This window comes from Pectinophora gossypiella, chromosome 16, assembly GCF_024362695.1.
Source record: "Pectinophora gossypiella chromosome 16, ilPecGoss1.1, whole genome shotgun sequence".
NCBI lineage: Eukaryota > Metazoa > Arthropoda > Insecta > Lepidoptera > Gelechiidae > Pectinophora > Pectinophora gossypiella.
The window spans coordinates 15,014,876-15,038,140 of NC_065419.1; the positions used below are offsets into that span (position 1 = coordinate 15,014,876).

At 36.7% G+C, this 23,265-nt stretch overlaps 3 protein-coding genes across 11 annotated transcripts in view; 2 read left to right on the forward strand and 1 right to left on the reverse strand.

The window, feature by feature from the left end:
- Positions 1–18,018, forward strand: part of LOC126373841 (stress-activated protein kinase JNK) — a 139,896-nt gene extending 121,878 nt beyond the window's left edge. For 2 of the 9 annotated variants that reach the window (XM_050020177.1, XM_050020178.1), the window contains exons 4-14: positions 4,019–4,206; positions 5,363–5,524; positions 8,975–9,104; positions 9,747–9,944; positions 11,271–11,405; positions 12,017–12,146; positions 12,581–12,738; positions 13,218–13,343; positions 13,778–13,858; positions 15,397–15,477; positions 15,703–18,018. In XM_050020177.1, coding sequence (XP_049876134.1) covers positions 5,376–5,524; positions 8,975–9,104; positions 9,747–9,944; positions 11,271–11,405; positions 12,017–12,146; positions 12,581–12,738; positions 13,218–13,343; positions 13,778–13,858; positions 15,397–15,477 — 1,188 coding nt within the window. In that variant the 5' untranslated portion in view covers positions 4,019–4,206; positions 5,363–5,375 and the 3' untranslated portion in view covers positions 15,703–18,018. Of the gene's footprint in view, positions 1–4,018; positions 4,207–5,362; positions 5,525–8,974; positions 9,105–9,746; positions 9,945–11,270; positions 11,406–12,016; positions 12,147–12,580; positions 12,739–13,217; positions 13,344–13,777; positions 15,321–15,396; positions 15,478–15,702 lie in introns of all 9 variants that reach the window. The other 7 variants (XM_050020179.1, XM_050020181.1, XR_007567362.1 and 4 more) reach the window with 6 other exon arrangements.
- A 510-nt stretch (positions 18,019–18,528) lies between these two features.
- LOC126373874 (transcription initiation factor TFIID subunit 9) lies at positions 18,529–20,145 on the forward strand. Its single transcript, XM_050020224.1, has 3 exons — positions 18,529–19,074; positions 19,190–19,409; positions 19,962–20,145. Exons 1-3 carry the CDS (start codon positions 18,707–18,709, stop codon positions 20,076–20,078), a joined length of 705 nt encoding a protein of 234 aa, XP_049876181.1. The 5' UTR covers positions 18,529–18,706; the 3' UTR covers positions 20,079–20,145.
- Positions 20,146–20,407: 262 nt separating this feature from the next.
- LOC126373861 (hydroxyacyl-coenzyme A dehydrogenase, mitochondrial-like) lies at positions 20,408–22,624 on the reverse strand. Its single transcript, XM_050020210.1, has 5 exons — positions 22,352–22,624; positions 21,949–22,224; positions 21,716–21,801; positions 21,104–21,318; positions 20,408–20,877 (listed from the first exon to the last, which is right to left on the reverse strand). Exons 1-5 carry the CDS (start codon positions 22,463–22,465, stop codon positions 20,630–20,632), a joined length of 939 nt encoding a protein of 312 aa, XP_049876167.1. The 5' UTR covers positions 22,466–22,624; the 3' UTR covers positions 20,408–20,629.
- Between the last annotated feature and the right edge of the window lie 641 nt (positions 22,625–23,265).

Genomic DNA, 23,265 nt, shown 5'->3' on the forward strand with positions numbered 1-23,265 from the left:
TGCCTGAAAAGTCCAACTGTCCTACTAACATTATGTTAGGGTTCGTAATGTTAGATTATACAATTTAATAAGACGGAATAAAGTTGTGAATTTGTGTCACGACTTTATTATTTTTAATTTGGAACTGGCATATTATTTCATTTCATTTATTTTTTGATTTCTTATTTTTCGAACGGGAACGTTTTCCCGCCGAAAGGCGGTGGCGGGGAATTTTGTTCGGTTGCAGCAATCTGCTATGAAGAGTTGGAGAGTTAACATTGTTTTTGAAAATATAACATTATTCAAGAGAATTGCTGAATTGTTTGATTACGACTAGCACCTCCCCTCCTGAGAGCAGTAGTATTATCACACATACAACCCTAACACGCGGTATCTAGTAGACTATCGTCCAACTACTGCGGTAGACATTTGTTTGATTGCGAGGCGGGCTCGAGTCGTTTGTGATGATTTACATCGCCTCCTAGCTTGCTAATGTTACTGAAGGGAATAGGTTTGTAAATACCAGACCTACCGCTGGACTGAGTGTAAAGAATAAAACTTAAAACTCTTTAGCAGAGGATCCAAAATATTAAAATTGAGGCTTTCATCCAAAACAGCAATATTGACTGAATATGCCCCTGATTCCTGCAGACATCTAATTTTATTTTAAGTTACACCTGTTATTTTCCTATCCGATGAAAAGGAAAGGGACGGATAACTGACAGCTGTTAATTTTAAAATTGATGAATGAATAACCCGGTCGAATCAAATCTATATCTCTTTAGTATGATACAGCCGTTTAAAGTAGACTTTATACGGTAAACAAATAAAAAAATTCGAGCTCAGATTCTTCCATGTTTGAGCTCGCAAAGTATTTTTAGTCGGGAATTTCTGTGGCGAAGTGATTCCTCCGCGGATGAGAGCCACCCGAGTGTGTCAAGATGTCTGCTCGTGGGCCCTCCAATATAATGACCTGGTTACTAAAATTGTGCCAGCAGAAACTATAGGATCTTGTTCAGGATTTAGCTCTCTCAAAAGCTCTTTAGGAATTAGCTGTAAATTCTGGTTGTCTAATTTGTAAGTGTAGACCAGTAAAAAATATAAGTTTAAAAACTAAAACTCTAAAAAGTATTAAACAAAAAAATAGGTAAGTATATTTCTTTGAAATTCTTCCGTGAAGTTTAGAAGATAAACGTGGTCATATGCCGTGTTAAGCAAACTCTTAGGACAAGTTAGCGTACGACTACGGCTTTCTTCTAAACATACTATGCTCCATACCCTCTCCGGTTGATTGAGAGGCCTGTGCCCAGCAGTGGGGCGTATATAGGCTATTCATGTTTACCTATTTTCTTGTTTCATACCTTGTACTGCGTGATTTTCCGTAGTCGGGTTTTAGTTTTTAAACTTTACCCTTCGGTCGCCATCGAAACCACGTTTCGCAACCAGTTGCAAAGGAAGAATTTACTCCTTTGTAACTAAGTTTGGGGTTTTACACTATGCGTAGCTCCCCCGTCGCTTCGTTGGAATAAATATTAAAGCGTTTACAGTTCTATCACGTGTTACCTAAACTAAACTGTATGCCAGCGCCCTGTGGGCGGAGTTAGCCAACTTTGAAATAATTAACACTTCAACTAGACAGCGGAAAGGTTAAACTAAGGACGTGACCAAGTGACGAATCGGGTAACATGGTTTACTTAATTATTAAGCCTAATAACAATTTATGCAAACTGGATTAATTAAGATACAAATTGGCCCGATTTCCTGCAGACGCCTTTTAATTTTAGACAGCCAAAAAAGTGTGTTCTATTTTTATGCCTGTCGATTACCCGTCCTTTTCCATTTCGGCGGATAAGAAAATGACAGGTATAACTTATAATAAAAATAGATGGTAATTAATGGATCATTACCAATATTATGTTCGTTTCGGGAAGAAGCGAAACGTATCTGTTTTTTGTTTAGCTAATAAGACAAAGTGTTTGTGCAATTTCTTCATGTCCATCTTAGGACTTCGTATCAGCAGTGGCTGCAAATTGTCCTTGATTACTTGTGGCTCTGCCAGGCATTCATTACAGGCGTGAGTTCATGTATGTAATAATAACCCTCATAACAGATAGAGTAGGTAATGTGGAGGTAAGTTTGCGAATAAAAAAGTAAATAAGCCTCCAAAATTAGACAGCTTTTTAGCTTGTGTAAAAAGAAAAAAAAATAGATAGAAAATGTCACAGGAATATAGGTGTTATAATCGTTTTTATTTCTGGGGGGCTAAAGAGGCCACATCGAAACAATTCATCTAAGAAAGCAATATTGCAATTTGACATTTGCGCATATAAAATTAAGTGCGCAATGCAAACAAATGTCAAATAGCAATATTGCTTTCTTAGATGAATTGTTTCGATGTGGCCATTTTAGCCCTTCTGTTTACCCATCAAAGCTGCATATAGTAAGTATGAAATTGACTCAGTAGGTAAATATACATCGTTGAAGCGCCTCCTAAAATTGCCACTTAAAAATTCAAATTGCCTTCTAATTTACCCGCGGCATCCCGCGGTAAGCGTGTTACGACAGATTATACACAAATCTCATTTCTCTTCTAATTTTAATAGAATTTTATATACAACGATCTCTTTATTAAATTATGCTGGAACTGAAAATTTAATATTCAAAAAGGGACAACTTTAACTTCTCGCTAGTTTGTGATATAAAACTCTTTTGCGATGTTATTTCAGCAATAAATCATTCAAAACTTTTAGGGCAATTTTATCTTTTCATCTTGTTTCTGTGAACTAATATTTTCTTACGAAACTTAGGCACTAAAAAAAGTTTAGTTTTCAACACTTAGGAATATTATTTACACGTCTCAGGAGAATCGCAATTGGATATTACCTATTTGGAAATTTCGTATTTCATACAACAATCGTTATGATTTCTAGGTATACAAGATGTTAGTGACATCGTAACGAAAACTGAGGGATGATTCAGACCATGATTCTGAGTTGATAATCAAGGGAAATTTTCCGTCGTAAAAGTATGGAACTGAAAATAATCTAAAAAAACACTAAAATTTTTATGAATTTTTCTGACGGAAATTTTTACTTGCTATTAACTCAGATTCATGATCTGAATCATCCCCCTCAGTATTCGTTACGACGTCACTAACACCCTGTATTTAAAAAAAATAATTCATTTATGTATGTTATACAAGAACGGTATTTAAAATATAATCTTCTATTGGTTTGTGCACACCACAGTACACCTGGTGTCAGATTTATTATTGACCCAAAAATAAATAAGTAACTTAAGTATTGTTATAAGTAACTTATCAGGCTGCGGAGGTCGTGGCATTCAGGAGTGAGCACGTGGAAACCCACTACTCATTTCTCCTTAGTTCAACAATTAAGTAGCAGGATTTTATTTTTGTAGAAATAAAATAACTGCTGTTTACTTTTCGCAAGGAGTTTGTTTTCTACAGATGCCAAGTATATGGCGTGGGTTTGTTTGTTGGAAAGGCCAAGTGCACGCGAAACGCGCGCCATACAAGAATGAGCATACAGTTCATACTTCAACTTTGCACTCCACTCGTCCGCAAACTGTACGACGCATGGAGCTCCGATTCAGCACAGACCATGATTCTGAGTTAATATCAAGTGGAATTTTCCGTCGCAAAATTCATGTTTTTAAGCTTTATTTTCAATTCTATACTTTTGCGACGGAAAATTCCATTCAACTCAGAATCATGGTCTAAATCATCCCCCAAAGTTTTCGTCGTATTTTTAACCGACTTTAAAAAAGAACCAGGTTATCAATTTGACCCGTATGTCTTCTTCTTATGTGTAATTTAATATCATGTAGTCGTACGGTCACGAGCATTAATATGTATACACTTTGGTACCATGTCACATTAACTTTTTTGGCAAATTGAACTGTAAGTCTCACTAAATGTCAAATATGTTAGTGTGACAGAGTCCTAAAGTAGGTACATTATATTGCTCATGACTGTACAGTACACGTCATTAACATCATCCCATTATCTTGTCCACAGACGCTATCAACATAGAATAGTCTTCCATACGGCACCAAGACTGAACCTGTGATACACCAGCGACGCTCAGACTTCATCAGTTCATCCCACTTCATCCGTGGACTGCAGGCTTAGCTGAGGAACCCAGACAATAACCGGAACGAACTTTATGGAGCATCACAATTGTTCTATAAGGACATTATTGTAAAGTAAGTTTTATATTAACTAAGCCTTCGTATCCCTATGACATTGATATCGTTGCCTTAAAGAGTAAAAAAAAAACCAGTGCCAAATAAGCGCCATTTTGAAGAATCACATTCTTCAACAAAACTTAAATTTCTTTCAATGTGGGACTTTCCAGGCGTTGTACAGTCATAATGTGAAGAAATATGGCTTTTTATGTACCTGACAAATATGATGCATTTTTAATATAATGCACTCACGCGGTTTAAAAGTCTTAACCTAATTAACCTTCAAAAAACCTACATTAACACACCAGTACTTTAAAAGTATTTTTAAATAACTGTTGATTCAAATTACTATAACTCGATTTATTTAAATTAATGTCCCAATCCCGAATAGGAATGGCGTAAACTCAATAATTGCTCGTTAATAATTACTGGCTGTTAAACTTAATTGCTTGATAGCCTAACGGGTTTATTTAAGTAAATTGCATTTACCTACTGATTGAGAAGTGATTTTCCCACCAATTAGTGTATAATCAAACCATTATAATTTTCCAGGCTTAAATATAATTTCTTTGTTCTTGAAGGAAAGGCGAGCTTTCGGACTAATAGCTACATATCGCCCGAGTAGCCAATGGAGGTTGACTCATTTAGCATGTAAAAACTCGGTCACTAACACAGTTAGCTCGACCATTATACTTAGACGGCGATACGGGAGCTATCACGTTGGTCTAACAGAAAGCTCGGTTAGGTGTACTTAGATCATCTTACGATGTATGTATCTCTGACTACCCCAATTGGGATATTGTTGTGAGCTGATGAGGTCGAACATCAACTTGCACGAAGATTAGTTATAGTTTTTTTTGTTTTTTTGTTTGACTTGATGACGATAAAAAAAAGAATTTCACATGTATAGGAGGAGCACCCAGTGGTGTAATGGTTATGTAAGCGGACCCTGAAAAAAATGAGATAACGCTAGGGATATTATAATGAGATTAATGAGTTATATCTCAGGATTGAACGAGTATATTAACACCCAAGATTACACCACATGGCCTCATCTAAGGGGTATGAAGCATAACCCCATCTGCGAATTGGCGGAGTGGATGTGTTTGGGCTAGTAGCGAACGCATTATTTTCTGCGTGTTTTATGTAATTGTATGTCCACTTGTGTCGACAGCTAGGGGTGGTCGATGCCCCACGCGGCGCCCGCCTCCGCCATGTCGGCTCCCCCCCGCCACCCGCACTTCTACACCGTCGAGGTCGGCGACACCCGCTTCACCATCCTCAAGCGTTACCAGAACCTCAAGCCGATTGGATCCGGGGCACAGGGCATTGTCTGGTGAGAATCCTTTGCCTTTTAAATTAATTTAAAAAGTAAAATATATTCCTAAATTAATTATTTTTTTGTTCGATACAAGGGCAGGAGAATAGCTGTCATACAGCCTAGTCTGAAGCTCTAGTCAGTCAAATTAATCAAGCTGTATTTTCAAGTATCATCTTATCACTTACGTTACTGAAAATTATTTTCTTTTTTTGTTGTTATTTTTTTTTTGTAAATATATTGTCACGTAGTAATATACAATGCATGTCACTACAATGCCGCACTATGCACATTTCACTATCACCTATTAGGCAATAGCATGCATGCATGTCTGCCAATGCAATGCACAAGTAATGTATATTTGCACCTTATTCAATTCTCCACACTTTATACTGTAAGTTTATGTAAGGGGACGAAAAAGGCCGCATTTAAGCAATTCGTCTAAAAAGCAATACTGCTATTTGATATTTTGTTTATATTGCGCACTTACTAGACCCTTACTGACTTAGATATACTTAGACCCCGGGTCTAAAAAGGCCAAATTAAAGCAATTAATCGAAAAAAGGATTATTTAAACTTAACATTTGCGCTTATATGAAAATAAGCGCGTAATTCAAACTAATGTGTCAAATAGCAGTATTGCTGTTTTAGATCAATTGCTTAAATGTGGGCTTTTGAGACCCCTGGATATAACGTGTCATTTTGGTCTAGGTACTCCTCGAATAGAGTCAAATTACACACTCTCACACGCCTATCAAACCGACTTAGATCAATCTAATCTGATAGATACAACCTTAATTTAGGTTTAATACGTAATTTTTCTATAACGCATTCTGTTAAAGAATAACGAAGTATTATTTCGCAAATTGAACGAAAAACTACAACTAATAAAAAACACTGTTACTATTTATCCCTTTTATGGTATAACATGAGTGTGCGGTAGAGTTTGCCGCTCTAGGATTGGCTTGCACAGCCATGAAAGAAAGTGCATTTCTTCGAGGCATTGACGTCATAAATCGTCTGAAACAGACGTATAAGGCCAATGATGATGATGATGGTATAACATGGTAGTGCTAACACCGTGTGTTAGTGACAGCATAACTAAAACTTTTGGGTATGATTCAGACCATGATTCTGAGTTGACATCAAGTGGAATTTCCTGTCGCAAAATTCATGAAAATGTTAGTATTTTTTTTATTATTTTCAGTCCCATCTTCTGTATTAGGCTGTACTCTATCTTTTGTTGCTGTCATACGCACCTTGCTAGAGAGGAGAGCATGACTCCATGACTGTCATATCGTTTTCCAATTGAACAAAAACCACTTTTTGACAATGCACTGCTAGCCATGAATATTTTTTTTGTTGAAATCAGGGGATCTAAAAAGGCAACAACAAAGCAACTCATCTAAAAACAGTATTGCAATTTATCATTTGTGCATATAAAAGTACGTGCAGTTGAAATAGAGCAGCAGATATGTCCCATGAGACTTTTTTTATATTCAGTCTAACAAACTCCTAATAATGAGATCCACTGCCCTAATGAAGCCTGGGAACTTGTACTTCATTAACTCAGATCATTAGTGTAATGTAAACCTTTAGAAAACCTTTCAAGCGCCGTCATTACTCAATTCATTGCCTAACATAGGTACTATAACACAAGACTAGTGCTAGAAAGATTATTTTTAGCTGGACTAGGAACGAACGCAAAACATAAAACATGTTCAACTGCCTAATGCACATAATAATTATTCTTTCGCATGCAGATCCTTATTTTGCCGTTTTAATATTCATATTTAAGTAAATGTGTCAAACTGTATACGAGTCGACTATTTTTGGCATAAAATACAAAAAGGTTTATTTTCAATATAGGTCAATTCATTAGGATACAATGAACTTCAGTATCATCCTTCATACGTCCAACATAACTCCTCTCTTATAAATGTGTGGTTCAAAGCACAACACACAGCTTAGCACACCATCACCAATGTAATATGTTTCTCTTTATAGCTGATCCAGGAATAGTTAGCTGTAGTAAGATGGTTCAATTTTACTCGGTGTCCTTCGGGGACACTGTATTCACTATACCAACGAGGTATACTGAGCTCGTGGTGCGTGGCGCAGGCGCACAGGGCATGGTGTGGTAAGGAGCCATTTTGGTTTGCCGCCATTTTGATATGACGCCATTTTGGGAACACTTTACGCTTTCCACGCCGACTGCTTGGAATAAGAGGTGCGGCTGAAAACACTTTAAAGTTGCAATAATGCATAGAATTTTATAAATTGGCGGCTACAATGATATATTTAAGTTTGCCCGTGTGAAACATATTAGAAAATTTTATACTTTTCACGTGTTTTTACTGCTCTGTTTCGTGAAGTCGGTGTGACAAAAGCGTTAAATGTTTTGACTCATACGCTTTGGACTAATTTAGCTTTCTACTGGCCTTCTTTTACTATCATAATCAACTAATAGTAAAAAAGTAAGGCCGATTTATACTAAAAGACTAAAAGCTACACACTTGCCCAGTCAAGCAAGTTTTATATTCATATACTTTTTTTCCATCTTTAAACGTAAGTATATATTACGTTTTTTGAATATATAAATGGCTTTAGTTTTTTTTCTTCAATGTAACCATTTATCTCTTTCACTTTTTCCTTTAAAAGCTAAGTTACCAGCCACATGCCATTTGTACGAAGCATGAGTCTAAACATTTTATAAATCGTGTTACTCATGATTGTTTAACAAAAATATTGGGATTGACCACTACATTAGGTGCTGGATGTTAACTTTGTGACTTTCTGTGACTAATTTACCTTGTCTACCTGTGTTCCTATTCCTGGGTCTTATTCTCGCTTCCTTTCACTACAATAATATTATTAAATATAATTATTAAAAAAAAATGTTTTATTAACTCTTAAATGGCAACATTAGTTATCTTGTCACCTGTGTTAATAAAATTAACTACAATATTAGACACTGTTTTATATAGTTGATAATGAATACTATTGTGTTAATTATTTACAGAGACGATTTAAAAGAAAATTAAGCAGACGGCGCGGCGCTGCCATTATCCACTTAACTAATGTTGCCACTTCAGACTTTTGAAATTGTCGCTCGGTTTTATTGAAAATGCATTTTTTATTCCTATGTAATTTTGGTTCTGGTAAGTAATGCTTACAAGCTATATGTAAATATAAAAATTTTGATATTAGAGGAAAACATCACCAATTACTTACGTGGAAAAAATATCACGTTACATAGATACGAACCGTTCATCAAATAGCTTAATTTGTTTATTCGTATCACTATCTATCTTTATTCTATACTTTTACTGCTTGTTAAACTTTATCTACAGTTCAGTTTTTTTTTAATAATTGTTTAAATAGTGTTGCCAATTTACTGATTACACAGTATACTTGAAAACAAGCAAGTAAAGAATGTCCACTAAACGAGGCACGTTTGGTTTCCAGCGCTGCATACGACACGGTGACCCAACAGAATGTCGCCATCAAGAAACTGTCGCGGCCCTTCCAGAACGTCACGCACGCAAAACGCGCCTACCGCGAATTCAAACTCATGAAACTCGTCAACCATAAAAATGTAAGTAAACAGAGACTGAGCAAAGCAAAAAGGCAAAATCCACATATTTTTGTGTAAGAGCAAAAACGCTTTATAATCGTTAAAAAAATTTAATACTTAGCCGTCAAAGTGCAAGATAGAAATTACTAACGTCAAGGCTGTATAGTCATCAGATCTTTGCTTGGCTTATTATGAGGAGAATTAAAACAAGAACAACCAAGATAGAAAAGCAGGGCAAAGGCATCTCTTCGTTTCATCCACTCTTCTGTCCTAGCTTTTAACTAAAAAAAGAAAACTAAAAATAATAATAAATCTTTATTGCACAAACTTACACTTAAAAAGAAGAAAATTACATAACACAACAAATACTTTATTACACAAACAGGAAATACAAAACGAAATTGCAATAGAAATAGAAAGTTCGTTATGTAAAAAATGACGATTGGAAGTGTAAAAGGGTATTCAAAGTGTACCTCCACCTACCCGCAGTGAAGCGGCGTGGTGGAATATGCTCCATACCCCCTCCGGTTGATTGAGGGGTGGCCTGTGCCCAGCAGTGGGATTTATTTAGACTGTATATTATGTAAAGTGTAACTATGTTATCTATTGAATAAAGATATATTTGAATTTGTAACCCATATAAATTTTATAAATAATTTCCAGATAATCGGTCTCCTGAACGCGTTCACCCCGCAGAGGAGCCTAGAGGAGTTCCAGGACGTGTACCTGGTGATGGAGCTGATGGACGCTAACCTCTGCCAGGTGATCCAGATGGACCTGGACCACGAGCGCATGAGCTACCTACTGTACCAGATGCTGTGCGGCATCAAGCACTTGCATCTTGCTGGGATTATACATCGGGTGAGTGTAGCTGAATTATGAAGTTGGAAATGCTGATTAATAAATAAATAAAATATTTACTCACTGCTAAAGTAGACTCTTCTACTTTTTCTTTTACCAACTTAATTTTAACTTAATTTGACAAGCCTAAAACTATATATTTCTTATTGTAAGTGAAGGAACTGGTTCAAGAGCTGTCAAACTAAAATTAGGTTACGTTCATGGTATAAGAAAACCAGCTATGCTCAAACGTGACAGCTAACTTTTTAAGGTTAGCCCAGCTGACGTCACGCCACCCCGCGTTGCCATTTTGTAAAAAATAAATTACCGACGACCAATGTTTTTATAACATAACATAACAAATACTTTATTGCACAAACAGGAAAAAACAAAATACAAAACAAAAGAGAAATAGAATTAGTGCAATAGGCGGCCTTATTGCTAGTAGCAATCTCTTCCAGGCAACCTTTAAGTATAGGAGATATTGAATATTATGTAATATAGCGGGATAGTGCAGCATGGGAATACTTGTACATATAAAAAAAATACACTTTCGACTACATAAACTACATAATAATAATACACATTAATTAACATTAATACACATTATATTTACTTTGCAAAGGTTACAGTTTTAATATTTTTGGTTGCCTGGAAGAAATCGCTTTAAGCGATAAGGCCGCCATTTGCCATGTACTTAATTAAGAGACTTTTGTAATTATTTATTTTTAGTTTGGTGCAATAAAGTGTATTTGTATTGTATTGTATTTTTATATATGTGACAAATGATACAGATTATACATTAGTCAGTTATTCACTTAACTTTCAATAATAATTACGTCTTTGGAATGATACCAATTTAATGGTAACACTTACGTCATCATTGGGGTAGCAACGGCGGCTAGTTGTCGAGTCGCTGTGGCCGAATACGGTCAGGAAGGGATTGGAGCAACGGCGGTTTGTTATAGGATTGAGCATACCTGGTCTTCTTATACCATGGGTTACGTACATGGTATATATATCATAAATATATCACGTCAGCGACAACATAGTACATAACCATGGTATATATACATACATGGGTTACGTACATGGTTGACTGACGTATGTAAAATTTTTGGGGAATCCGATTTGCACCTTTTGCTAATTATTGTAGCACAAAATTGCAGATACGTCAGTTTGCACAGTCAGACACGATATGAAACTAGCTTTTGCCCGCGTCTTAGCTCGCGTAAAATTCGGGGTAAAAGGGTTCTCCTTTGCTAATGTACCAATTTTGAACTTCATACCTTCATTTTCAACTAGTGTAGACAATAATAATAACTATTAATGGAACAATGTTCACAGGACTTGAAGCCCTCCAACATAGTGGTGAAGAGCGACTGCACGCTCAAGATCCTGGACTTCGGGCTGGCTCGCACCGCCGGGACCACCTTCATGATGACGCCCTATGTCGTCACTAGATACTATCGCGCGCCTGAGGTCAGACCTTAACCATATTTCAACTAAAGAGGTCTTCTGACGTATGGCTTGTAAGATCAATAACCGACAAAACTACAAAGGAGAAGAACAAAAGAAGTATGCATACGTAAAACATAAGCTCACGATTTACCAATTGGGGTAAGCAGAGGTACATCCACGTTCATCGCAAGATGAAATACCCACACCTGTATGTATAGTTTTTTGGGCATAATGTCTTCGGGAAAGCCACAGATATTATTATAGATTTCCTAATGTTACTAAGTTTGGATATAAAAACTAAGTATGCTAATATTACATTTTAGTAACAAAAGCTCATCATCATGCGACTATGTTTCTAATTGCGCTTGTATGAAATCACATCCATCGCAAAATAAACTAAATACCCACGCTTCAGCGAGCTTTCTGTTAGACCAACGTGGTAGGTGGTGAGCGGTACCGCTGTCTGCAATGGTCGAGCCAACTGTGTTTGTGAGAACTGCACTTAAGTAAATTAGTAACTGATTGGTGCAACTCCGGTATCGGTTTGACGTCGTACGGCTATTGGTCATAGCCATAAAAGCATGAGGGCAGAAATTCTTGGACTACATAACTGGACTCCTTCTCCCCCGCAGGTAATCCTGGGCATGGGCTACACGGAGAACGTGGACATCTGGTCGGTGGGCTGCATCATGGGCGAAATGATCCGCGGCGGCGTGCTCTTCCCCGGCACCGACCACATCGACCAGTGGAACAAGATCATTGGTCAGTACCAACTGATGGTACACGTTAGCAACACTATCTTACATAGTACCAGCACTATGTGACACAGTACCAACACTATGAGACACAGTACCAACACTATGTTACACAGTACCTACACTATGTGACACAGTACCAACACTATCTTACATAGTACCAACACTTTGTGACACAGTCACACAGTACCACCACTATGAGACACAGTACCAACACTATGTTACACAGTACCAACACTATGTGAATCTTACATAGTACTAACACTATGTGACACAGTACCAACATAGTTACACAGTACCAACACTATGTTACACAGTACCAACATTATGTTAAATAGCACCAACACTATGTTACACAGTATCAACACTATGTTACACAATTCCACCAGATATTATTGGCGACAACAGCGCTATCAGGGATTTATATTGTTTGTTCCGCAGAGCAATTGGGCACGCCATCTGCGGCGTTCATGGCGCGGCTGCAACCGACGGTGCGCAACTACGTGGAGAACCGCCCGCGCTACGCCGGTTACAGCTTCGAGCGGCTCTTCCCCGACATATTGTTCCCCTCCGACAGTAATGAACATAACCGACTCAAGGTACGATATCTCGTCAGGTACAACACTCTGTCTATTCTCTACGTGGAGATACGCTCGCGCTATACCGGCTGCACCTTCGAGAGGGTCTTGCCCGATATATTGTTCTCCTCCGAATTGATAAAAATACAATCATAATTTAAAAGTTAAAACTACTTTATCTTTTTATAATTGGCGCCCAACATGGGGCAACTATGTAGCATCATTATTATTATTGTTACTGTCTGTCTAATAACGCATTTAAATACTAAATTATATTTTAAGTATCCGCTTCTAAAACAACTATTGAAGTCTAAGAGAATTAAATTGTTTTTGATTTTATAACGTACAATAAATTCCTTAAATTCCTTTAATGATTGATTGATTGATTGATTAAATAGTTTAATTGTAATATTTTCATTGTATATATTCTTAGGTTTAGGTATATTTTGTATGGGCCTTAGTTGCTATTAAATAAATTTTATCATTGGTATTGTACCCAGGCGTCTCAAGCGCGCGACCTGCTGTCCCGCATGCTGGTGATCGACCCGGAGCGCCGCATCTCCGTGGACGAGGCGCTGCTGCACCCCTACATCAACGTGTGGTACGACGAGGGGGAGGTCAACGCGGTCAGTACATACACATATTTATCCACATTAATATTATTAAGAGGTAAAAGTAAGTTCGTTAGTGGGAAGTAAGCACTGGAACTCCTAAGCCGATTTTGTTAATTCAACAGCAGACCTGCAGTAAATCTGCATTTTATCTTTATTCCTGAGTGACTTAGGATGTTATCCCCACCGGAATTCGAACCCGGGACCTCCGTATCGTGAGACCAACTCTCAACCACTGGACCACGGAAGCCGTTACACAACAACAAAACAAACTAATTACCCCCCCCCCCCCCCCTGTCGTTAAACAATTTCATATGACAAACGTGAAAATTAGTGATGTGACATTAGTGTGCTTAAGATTAGTGATGTTTCCTAGTCGATGCATTCCGTCCCGTCTTACAATATAAACTCAAAACAAATAAACTCATATTTACCCCTTATCGTTACAGCCGGCACCAGCGTCATACGACCACTCGGTGGACGAGCGCGAGCACACCGTGGACCAGTGGAAGCAGCTCATCTACCAGGAGGTAGGAGGCTCTGACGTCATCGACGACGACTAACACGTCCCCGACGACGTCTTACCACGTCGCGACGTCACACTTCACCATTATAAAATACTATCGCGTAAATACTGTGCCGCTAGAACTTAAAAGTCATAATTCAGTATCAATCAAGTGGACTGTGTTTAGTGCAGTGTATTATAATTGAAAAACTGATAGAAATTATCTTTCTTCTATAACAACAATTTTAATAACAAATAAAAACTTTTCCAAAACAAATTACCGACAATAATCGTTTATAAGCGCCACCTGTGAGAAGAGTTCCGAACTAAGACAAACAACATCGCAACGTCAATGTGCTGTGCTTGGAAGTATATATCGCCTAACAGATGGCGTTATTTGTAGATGCAATGAGAAGTTCTTCCACCGCGTTGGATTACTGGTGAGTCCACAGAATACAAAATCAAATTAACCCTGTATTGCACAAAAAAAAGAGCGAGCATAGTAACCCTATGAGAGTTCGAGGGCGCACATTTCTTTTGTCAATCGTGCACGAAGTGTCTGCAGGATGACCTTGAGATGGAAACCAACGTTACAAAGTACTAGAATAGGCTGACTCTTGAAACACGTCGGTTTCTGAACGATCTTCACGCCACTCGGGAGTCTAGGGCCGACAATCGTGGCTCAAATGAAAGGCTTTATGTGGATGGAGCATAGTAAAGGTATAAGAAGGACGCTCGAATATTCGTTTAATTAAAGATGAACCGCTTGAATCTATTAACAATAATATGAAGATAAAAAGAACACCTGGATGCCTATGTACGAGCGAGTGACACAGAGGGCCTGTCAGCTATTTTACTAAGTTCGCTAAGCAGACAGCCGATAAGATTGGCGGGGGATACATAGAGACAGATGAAAGAAAGAAATATTTATTATTATGAGATAGAAGTTATTCTGTTCCGCTCATACACTCCGCTCTTAAGCAGCCGGGCACCCGACGGGAAGCTGGCCCTCTGAAGGTTTTTTAGAACCCAGCTATTGTACAGAAAAGGATTATAAATGTAATATTTATTAACGTTCCTATTATTTGTTTAAAACTGTCTCTTGTTTACCATATATTTCTTGTATATTTGTGTTACTTCGATCTATGCAAAGTATTTATGAGTCATATGGTGGTCAGGTATTCAAGCTTATAATTACTGAACTAATCATACTAACTTTACACGTATTTATTCATTCATGCAATTTTCTCTCATTATTTTTATGTATTGAGTAAATTGAGCTTACACCAATCATACTAAGGGATAAAATACACACTTACTCACAAGAAAAAATAAATTAACATGGGCGGACGGGGCGTTATCGCTAAAAGCGATCTCTTCCAGACAACTGTTAGCAGAGGAGATAAGAACATGACATCACAGAATACCAGGATGCCCACCACCACCATATGACTACATCGACGGTAAAACGTCTCTCGTGTTATTGTGTAAGTTTTTAATGTAATGTTAGTGAATTGTTTTATTATTATAGCTGTAATAATAAATACTTATGTGTTGTCCCAGGTGGTGGAGTACGCGGCGCCGCCGCCCGCGCAGCCGCTGGCGCCGCCCCAAGACCACGCGCAACCGGCGCTCACCACATAGGTAACTGTCACTTTTGTCAAGTTTTAGAAGGAACCCCTAATTAACCCTAATATTGCGTTAATTTTACAATCAATGTGCTGTTCTAATGCATCCACAGGATAGGCAAAGGTCAAAGCCATACCAGCATTTTTTTTAACAATATTTTTTTGCCGCCAAAGTTGGAGTTACTAGGTTATTCTTTAAATTCCTACTATATTCTTTTTCAAGAATAATTTTATTTTACAGGTATCAGCCGAGTTGACCGCCGAAATCTAATGATCTACGACTATAGTGCTATCACTGTAGAGCGCGACGCGACGCGCTTCATACGGCTACTGCGCAGTAGCCATTCGGCGGCCATTTTACTGTGAACACGTTTCAATCAAACAAACGATGTACATAAATATCGTGACTTTGTGCAATACACCACGGAATCAATTCAAGTGCAAAGTAAAAAGTTAATTTGACTCGTTCATTTTCTTTGTGTACAGAGAAGAGAGTGAATGTTTCAGAGACATCAATAATAACGTAGAGTAAGGCAGTGTAACAGAGAATAACCCGTAGCGTAGCTGAAGTACTCTGTTAAGTACTGGTTTGTTTGTATCATTTAAAGAACTGTTATCTCGTCTATTTCTCGTAGTATCTTCCTGTTTCTTATGATACGTAGTGTAAGTGATCGGTTGCAGTGACACTGGATGGTGTTCGTAAGCTCAACAGGTCCATTGATCGCCCCCGCCCCCGCCCCTGCCCCCGCTCCCGCCTTGCCCACGAACGTTTCATTTGCATTAAGGAGTGCCTTTTGCGATTGCTAAAAGTTGGTGAATTCAGCTTGTGGACTGACTTTGATATGTTTGAATATTTTTGTAATAAAATACACGAATGAAATGACAAGGGTGATTCCTCTTATTAATCATGCAATATTTTTATCTCGTTTTATTTTAATTTATATCAATTTGTAATTAAATAGTAATGTAATGAATATTAATAATAGAATGTTGAGCTTAATATGTGTTGTTGTATTTTTGTTTTTATTGTGCGATTATTTTAATTTATACATTATTTGTAATGTTAATTATATTATTGACGGTGGCACATTTCCAATCTGACCTCGATCTGTCAACCCGATGAATTTCCTAATCGAATATAAACTTTGTTGTAAGTACAGTGCCATTCACAACCTTATTGCCATAGGTACATGTTGGGTGTTGGATTTGCAATCGTGAGTTTCTGCGTGATCTTTGGATGTATCTCGATATAATTTGTTTCTTAGCCATACACAATGTCAGATAGTTACTTGGGATTTTGTGATGTTCATAGTTTTTCGTAAGTAGACCCTAGTTACATTGTTGATAATATTGTATTGACTGTATGAGAGTAGATTAATAAGTATATTTCTACCTAAGTAGTCTTATAGGTCACCTCACACGTTGCGAACGACTGAAACTAAATACGTAAACAAACGAACGAGTTGATAACCTTGGTATGTTAAACGGAAATCGGAACGGTTTTATATAAAAAAAAGTAAATCTAAAAATAATTTTAAACCTCGTTTTTTTCCACTGATGACGTCAGTTTTAATATTCTGCTTTCAATAAACACAATAGGTGCGTATAATTTTATTATACGACAGTTCAGTCAATGGCTTAACGTGTGAGGGTGTCGTAGGATATCGTTTGAAACCTCACTAGGTGATATAATATAAATTAAGGGTAATACAGAACGATAGTCGTATCGGGTGGTTTCAGCAAATAGCACAATTTATTAGCTATAGTATAAAGCTGGGCGGTGACACGTTTGTGATGTATCTGCATAACCAATGAAGCAATAATAACATCTTTCCTTTCTATCTTTCGACTTCCTTCCAGAGCGGGCAACCAACTCGTTTAGGCCCAAAAACATATCACGATTGACTTAAATTGATCAATATTCGACGTTTTTTGGCCAACGGTGATGTTTGGCCGCTCCTCTATGTTGTCGCTTTACTTTTGTTCCATGCCGTCTCAGGATTATCACGTAATTTAATGTCAATTGTGTCACCTCTAATGCAAAGGCATCTAAATTTTCATAAGGTTGTATGTATATCAAAATCAAGATAATAACAATTTTGGCTAATGCAATTTTATGTTGATAAGAAAAAGAAGTGTAATAAATCTTTGAAAGTATACAATAATAAGTCTATTTTAGATCTAAGTATAAATCTGTAAATATAACAGTAAATAATAAATTACTGAAATGGAACGAAAGTGAAGAGAACATACTTTGAATCTTATAGTCATTCTGTTTATCACTATAGAAAATAAATGATTCACAACTGTACGTCCAAATTGTCCATTTATATGTTAAAATGTACCTAATACAAATTACAATAATGTAATCTTTAGAATGTATTTTAGTACACTTGGTAACAAGGGTTAAGGTAGTCGCCTTGTTGAACGCAAGCCGCGCGGCTTCTAGCGATATGTTTGAGTTAACACTTCGATGACTATCTAAAAACAACTTATTTTTACTGTACGCGTAAGTTATTTCATATTTTAACTGAATAAAATCGAAATGGTTATTATATTATAGTGTTTTTATTTTTGTTAGTAACCTTTGTAATATGTCTCACGCCTGACCAACTCTTCCTATTGTAGAATGGTCATACATACTAGACTGCAACGAATATAAAATTAAAACGCATTCAGCAGTTCACTTTATCTATCTTCCCAGACACGTGGTGAAAATCGACAGGGAATTGTGTCCTTTCTTACACGATAAACATAATGGGCGATGGGCCCAAAGTAAGACTTCCGTGCTTCGGAAGGCACGTTAAGTCGTTGTTTTCAGGCTACTCACCCGTGTAGTATTACTCTAGTAGTGGGACTTACATAGGTTATTTATTTTTACCACCATATAGGTCATAATAAATTAATAAATAACCTAATATATCATAAAACTTGTCATGTATTTTCACAAATATACTACTATTTAGTAGAAATATTTTACATATTGCAACTTTGCTCTCTATTAGTTCAGAAATTCACGACAACAGTGAAGTTTGACAACTCGCTCGGCTCGGAATGGAATGATTTCTGAACGAAATCCAAAATGTCGCCGAAGAAAACGCGATAGAAGGCTGTGCAGAAATTGGTGAAAAAAATATTTGTGTTTATCGTGATTTCTTGCAATAATCTGAATAAAACTAACTGTAAACTGAAGTTGAGAAACAATAAATGTGTTTAATATCATAAATTTGACTGTAAAACTCACCATGTCGGAGAAAGATAAGACGAAAGCGAATACCCAAACAAAACACATTCCGAAAGACTCGCAAGTTATTATGTCCATTATGAAAGAGGTCGGCATTACGGACTATGAGCCTCGAGTAGTAAACCAGATGTTGGAGTTCACATATCGCTACGTAGCTTCTATTTTAGACGACGCCAGAGTGTTTGCGAACCACGCGAAGAAGAAGACTATAGATTTGGAGGATGTTCGATTGGCCGTTCAGATGCAACTGGACAAGTCTTTCACCAGTCCGCCGCCGCGGGAAGTACTTCTAGAAATAGCCAGGACGAAGAATGTCAATCCACTGCCTTTGATAAAGCCTCATTGTGGATTGCGCTTGCCTCCTGATCGGTGAGAATTTTTGTTTAAAACAACGAAAATTATTAATTAATTAATTATCGGTTTCTGTGCCTTTCCACTTGTTGAGTTTGTAACTTGTTTAAAAATATTTAATTTTCTATTTCAGCTACTGCCTAGCAGCTTGCAACTACCGTTTGAAGCCAGCCACAAAAAAAATTGTGAAGACCACTATAGCATCCACTCCTACCATCAAGACAGTCACTACTCCTAAACCGTCTGTGAGCCAACAGAATGTTGTGGTCAAAAGACCACCTCAGGGACCCATCCCGAAGCCTGGAACACCTATGGCACCTAAACCTGTTCTTAAATTCACTTCTGGTAGTAAGGTGAGTATTTGATGTAAATTATTCATCTTATTTTTTAATCCAGTCTTTACAAATATTGTAGAGAACAGTAGGTTTATGTATCATTATAATATTAAAATCACATTGACTTGCTAATGAGTTTACAATGGTGATTTCATAATGATAATAGTCTTTATTAAGAGGCATAAAAACCCAATTAATATAATGACATACTGTACAAATCTTCACCACCACCACCAACCCACAGTGGAGCATGGTGGAGTATGCTCCATACCCTCTTGATTGAGGGGTGGCCTGTGCCCAGCAGTGGGATGTATATAGGCTATTTATGTATTTATGTACAAATATTATGAAAAAAAGTACAATCCTAACTACAAGGTATTTATAAAAGGTTGAATTGAAAAATGTAACTAACTTCAAGTTTGTAATTGTACCTACATTTATCAGCTGTGAACTATATTCTACTTGAGACATGACAAACAGCCTTTACCTGAATATCTAACTGTTAGGACTTCTATAAATTGATAGGAGAGGGTATAGAGCATATTTTACTTTATACATATTATTCTCCAGGTGGTGGCTAAGCCAGCAGTGCGTGTGACAGCAGGCCCCTCATCACAGGTGAAGATGGAAGTAGACGAACAGGGCGGGATGAAACGCAAACGTGAAGATGACGACTATGATATGTAATAAGTTCAAATATAGAATAAGGTGATATAATTAATTGTTGTTCGAATATAATATGGATTTTTTATTATTGTGTAGTTTTAGTTGTTCCATTATTTTATTCTTTCTAGTGTGATCTTGTGTGTCCTAAATTAAAGGAGTTAAGTCATCATTTCAGATGAAAAAAACAATGATTTTAATAGGCATAGTAGAGTACATAGTTTTATATTTTACATAATGTAATAATGCTATAGTAGTTATTTTAAAGAGATTCCAAATAGGTATTTAAAAAAAAAGAATCTCAATATATGGGTTAGCTAGCCTGTATCTTATTACACAATAAAACCATGATATTAAAGATTTACCAAAATATATAATTTATAAATATTTTAAAATTACATTTCAAACAACATAGCTTACAATCTACACATGATTAGTTTTAATTCATTTTCAATTCCCATTTTCATGGGGGTATATATTTAATATCAAAATTGATTGCATTGTTTCATGATTATTTATAGCCCACTCATCAAAGGTTTTTTTACTACAAGGTGTTAGCAGGTATAAAATATGATTCACTTTTGTTTCTTTTCATACTTATAGAAGCCCTCTCCAGTCTTAACTCCAAGCTTTCCTTCAGCTACCAGCTTGTTAAGCAGCGGGATGGGGCTGAACAGGGGTTCGTTGGGGTACTTCTTGTGCCAACCATCGAGGATGAACTTGTTGGTGTCCAGACCTACATAGTCGGCCAGTTCGAGAGGTCCCATCGGGTACCCGGCGCCGAGTTTCATAGCGATATCGATGTCGCGGGCTGATGCGTCTCCTATAATAGGGAACACACATTTTATTACCTATTTTTTTTATTAAATACTAGGAAAATAAGATTAACTATAAAAATGTATAAAATCGGAAAATTAAAGCTCTCATGATAATTTGAATATTCATCATAAGAAAGTTTATTTCCTACATCACTATTTTTTTAATTTGAAGCATTAGTTACAAAAAATATAGCACATTTTTATTTTATTAACTTTTAGACTAGATATTACCTCTCTCAAACAGCCTAATTGCCTCACAGATGTACGGCACCAGGAGTCTGTTGACCACGAAGCCAGGAGTATCCTTGCAGGTGATGCAAGTCTTGCCAACAGACTTGCCCCATGTCATCATTGATGTGTAGGTCTCCTCTGAGGTCTCTGCTCCACGAACTACTTCTAGAAGACGCATCACTGGCACTGGATTGAAGAAATGCAGACCACCAAATCTGTAAAATAAAAAAAAGACAATGCTAAATAAGATAGGCCTGTTGTGCTTTTCTGTATATGTTGTCCTTATCTCTGTATTTTGTGCCCATTGTGCTCAATAAAGTATTTTATCTATCTATCTATAGGTAGCTAAAGTTCTTACTTTACATACATACATACATAAACTCACGCCTATTTCCCACCGGGGTAAGCAGAGACTATAGAATTCCATTTGCTTCGATCCTGAGTTCTTACTTTGTGATGTCATAATTAATTAAAGTCATTTAAAAGTACTGGAAATAAAGTGGGATAAGTAAATAATTCCTATTTTTTTAGTGGCTGGTTGGATTAATTTAAAAATAGTAGTAAAAATTAAAAAGAAAGGTAATAAAAATAAGAACAGAAAACAAAACTTACTTATCTTTCCTTTTGACCACAGAAGATATTTCATTGATGGACAGAGAAGATGTGTTGGATGCCAGGATAGCATGAGCAGGGGCTGCCTGCAGTAAAAAATAAATAAATATCATGTAGGTACCTGTATTAGTAATATGTTCTTCTGAAACAGAAGAATCATTAAATAAATGCATACTAACTAACTACATACAAGTATCATGTCATCGGATTAAAGTTCAATAAGAAGTACTTACAGCATCTAACTGCTTAAAAAGCTTGTGCTTCACATCAAGGTTCTCAACAATGGCTTCAACCACCAAGTCTGAGTTCTTAGCGCCCTCCGCCGGGTCTGTAGCAGTCTTAATCCTCCCCAAAGCCTCTGTTACGAACTTCTCCCCCTCCTGAGGGTTATCCTTGTAGACCTTCTTCGCCACTCGGCCCAGATTGGTACTGATAGACTTCTGGGCTTTCGCCAGCACGTCAGAACTGACGTCCACCAGGGTTACATTCTGGCCGGCTTGAGCGGCAACCTAAGAAATAAACCAATAATAATCTTTTTTGTAGGTAATAAATGCAAGGTTACATTTTAAGTTGTTTTCCATCTCTAAAGTTTATAAGCATGTCATACAGTAGAGAAAATAGAGGTTTTAAAGTTACCTGAGCGATGCCTGAGCCCATAAGACCACCACCAATGATAGTAACATTTTTTATCGCACTTTGCACTGCAGATGAACTTGAAAAGTTTCTGGCGATTACTCGGAATTGGCTCATTTTGATTTGATTAAGTTAATAACTTATATTACAAACACTGCTTTCCTTTTATGTACAAGTACTAAATAAATTATCATTAAAGTTAAAAGGTAAATTAGATAATTAAAGATATTCCAAAGTTCACTGTCCGGCTGGCGGCTCTTCTAAAATGGTACTTCGTAATTTCATAAGTTTATCTTTTTAAATCGCTTACCAATTTATTTTCGTCTCTTTCTTACTGATTTAGTTAGAGTGAAAAGAAAAATTATAGAAGTGACAAAATAATGAGAAGTCGAAAGATGAAACCATGGTTCCACATTGCAACAAGTGGCAAGAGGTACAATCTAAAACTAAATACTGTCTTATCACAAATCGAATACGAAAAGTAAGTGTACATTATAGCATATATGTGACGGATTACTGGCCTAAAACATACAAATATATGAATCAATATGTAAAAAAATATATCAATATATTTTTATATCTTATTTGATATATTTCTTGCGGTTTTAACTTGAAAATGTTCCAAATCAAGCATTGACAATAGTTTCTGAACTGAACACCTCTTTACACGCAAACGCTGTATTATATTCAGAATTATAATTATGCAATACAACGACAATAATTTCTATTAGACTTACATATTGTTATATTATCATATTCTTTTTAAAGCAATAGTCACATATGTTATAATAATATTACTAGCAATATGTTTTAATCTTTTACTTCTTGGTGTTTACTTCTCTTATCAATCATGTCAATGTTTCCTTTAAAGGAACGTTTTGACGGGACTGGGAAGTGAAATCTAAAGAAATACGCAA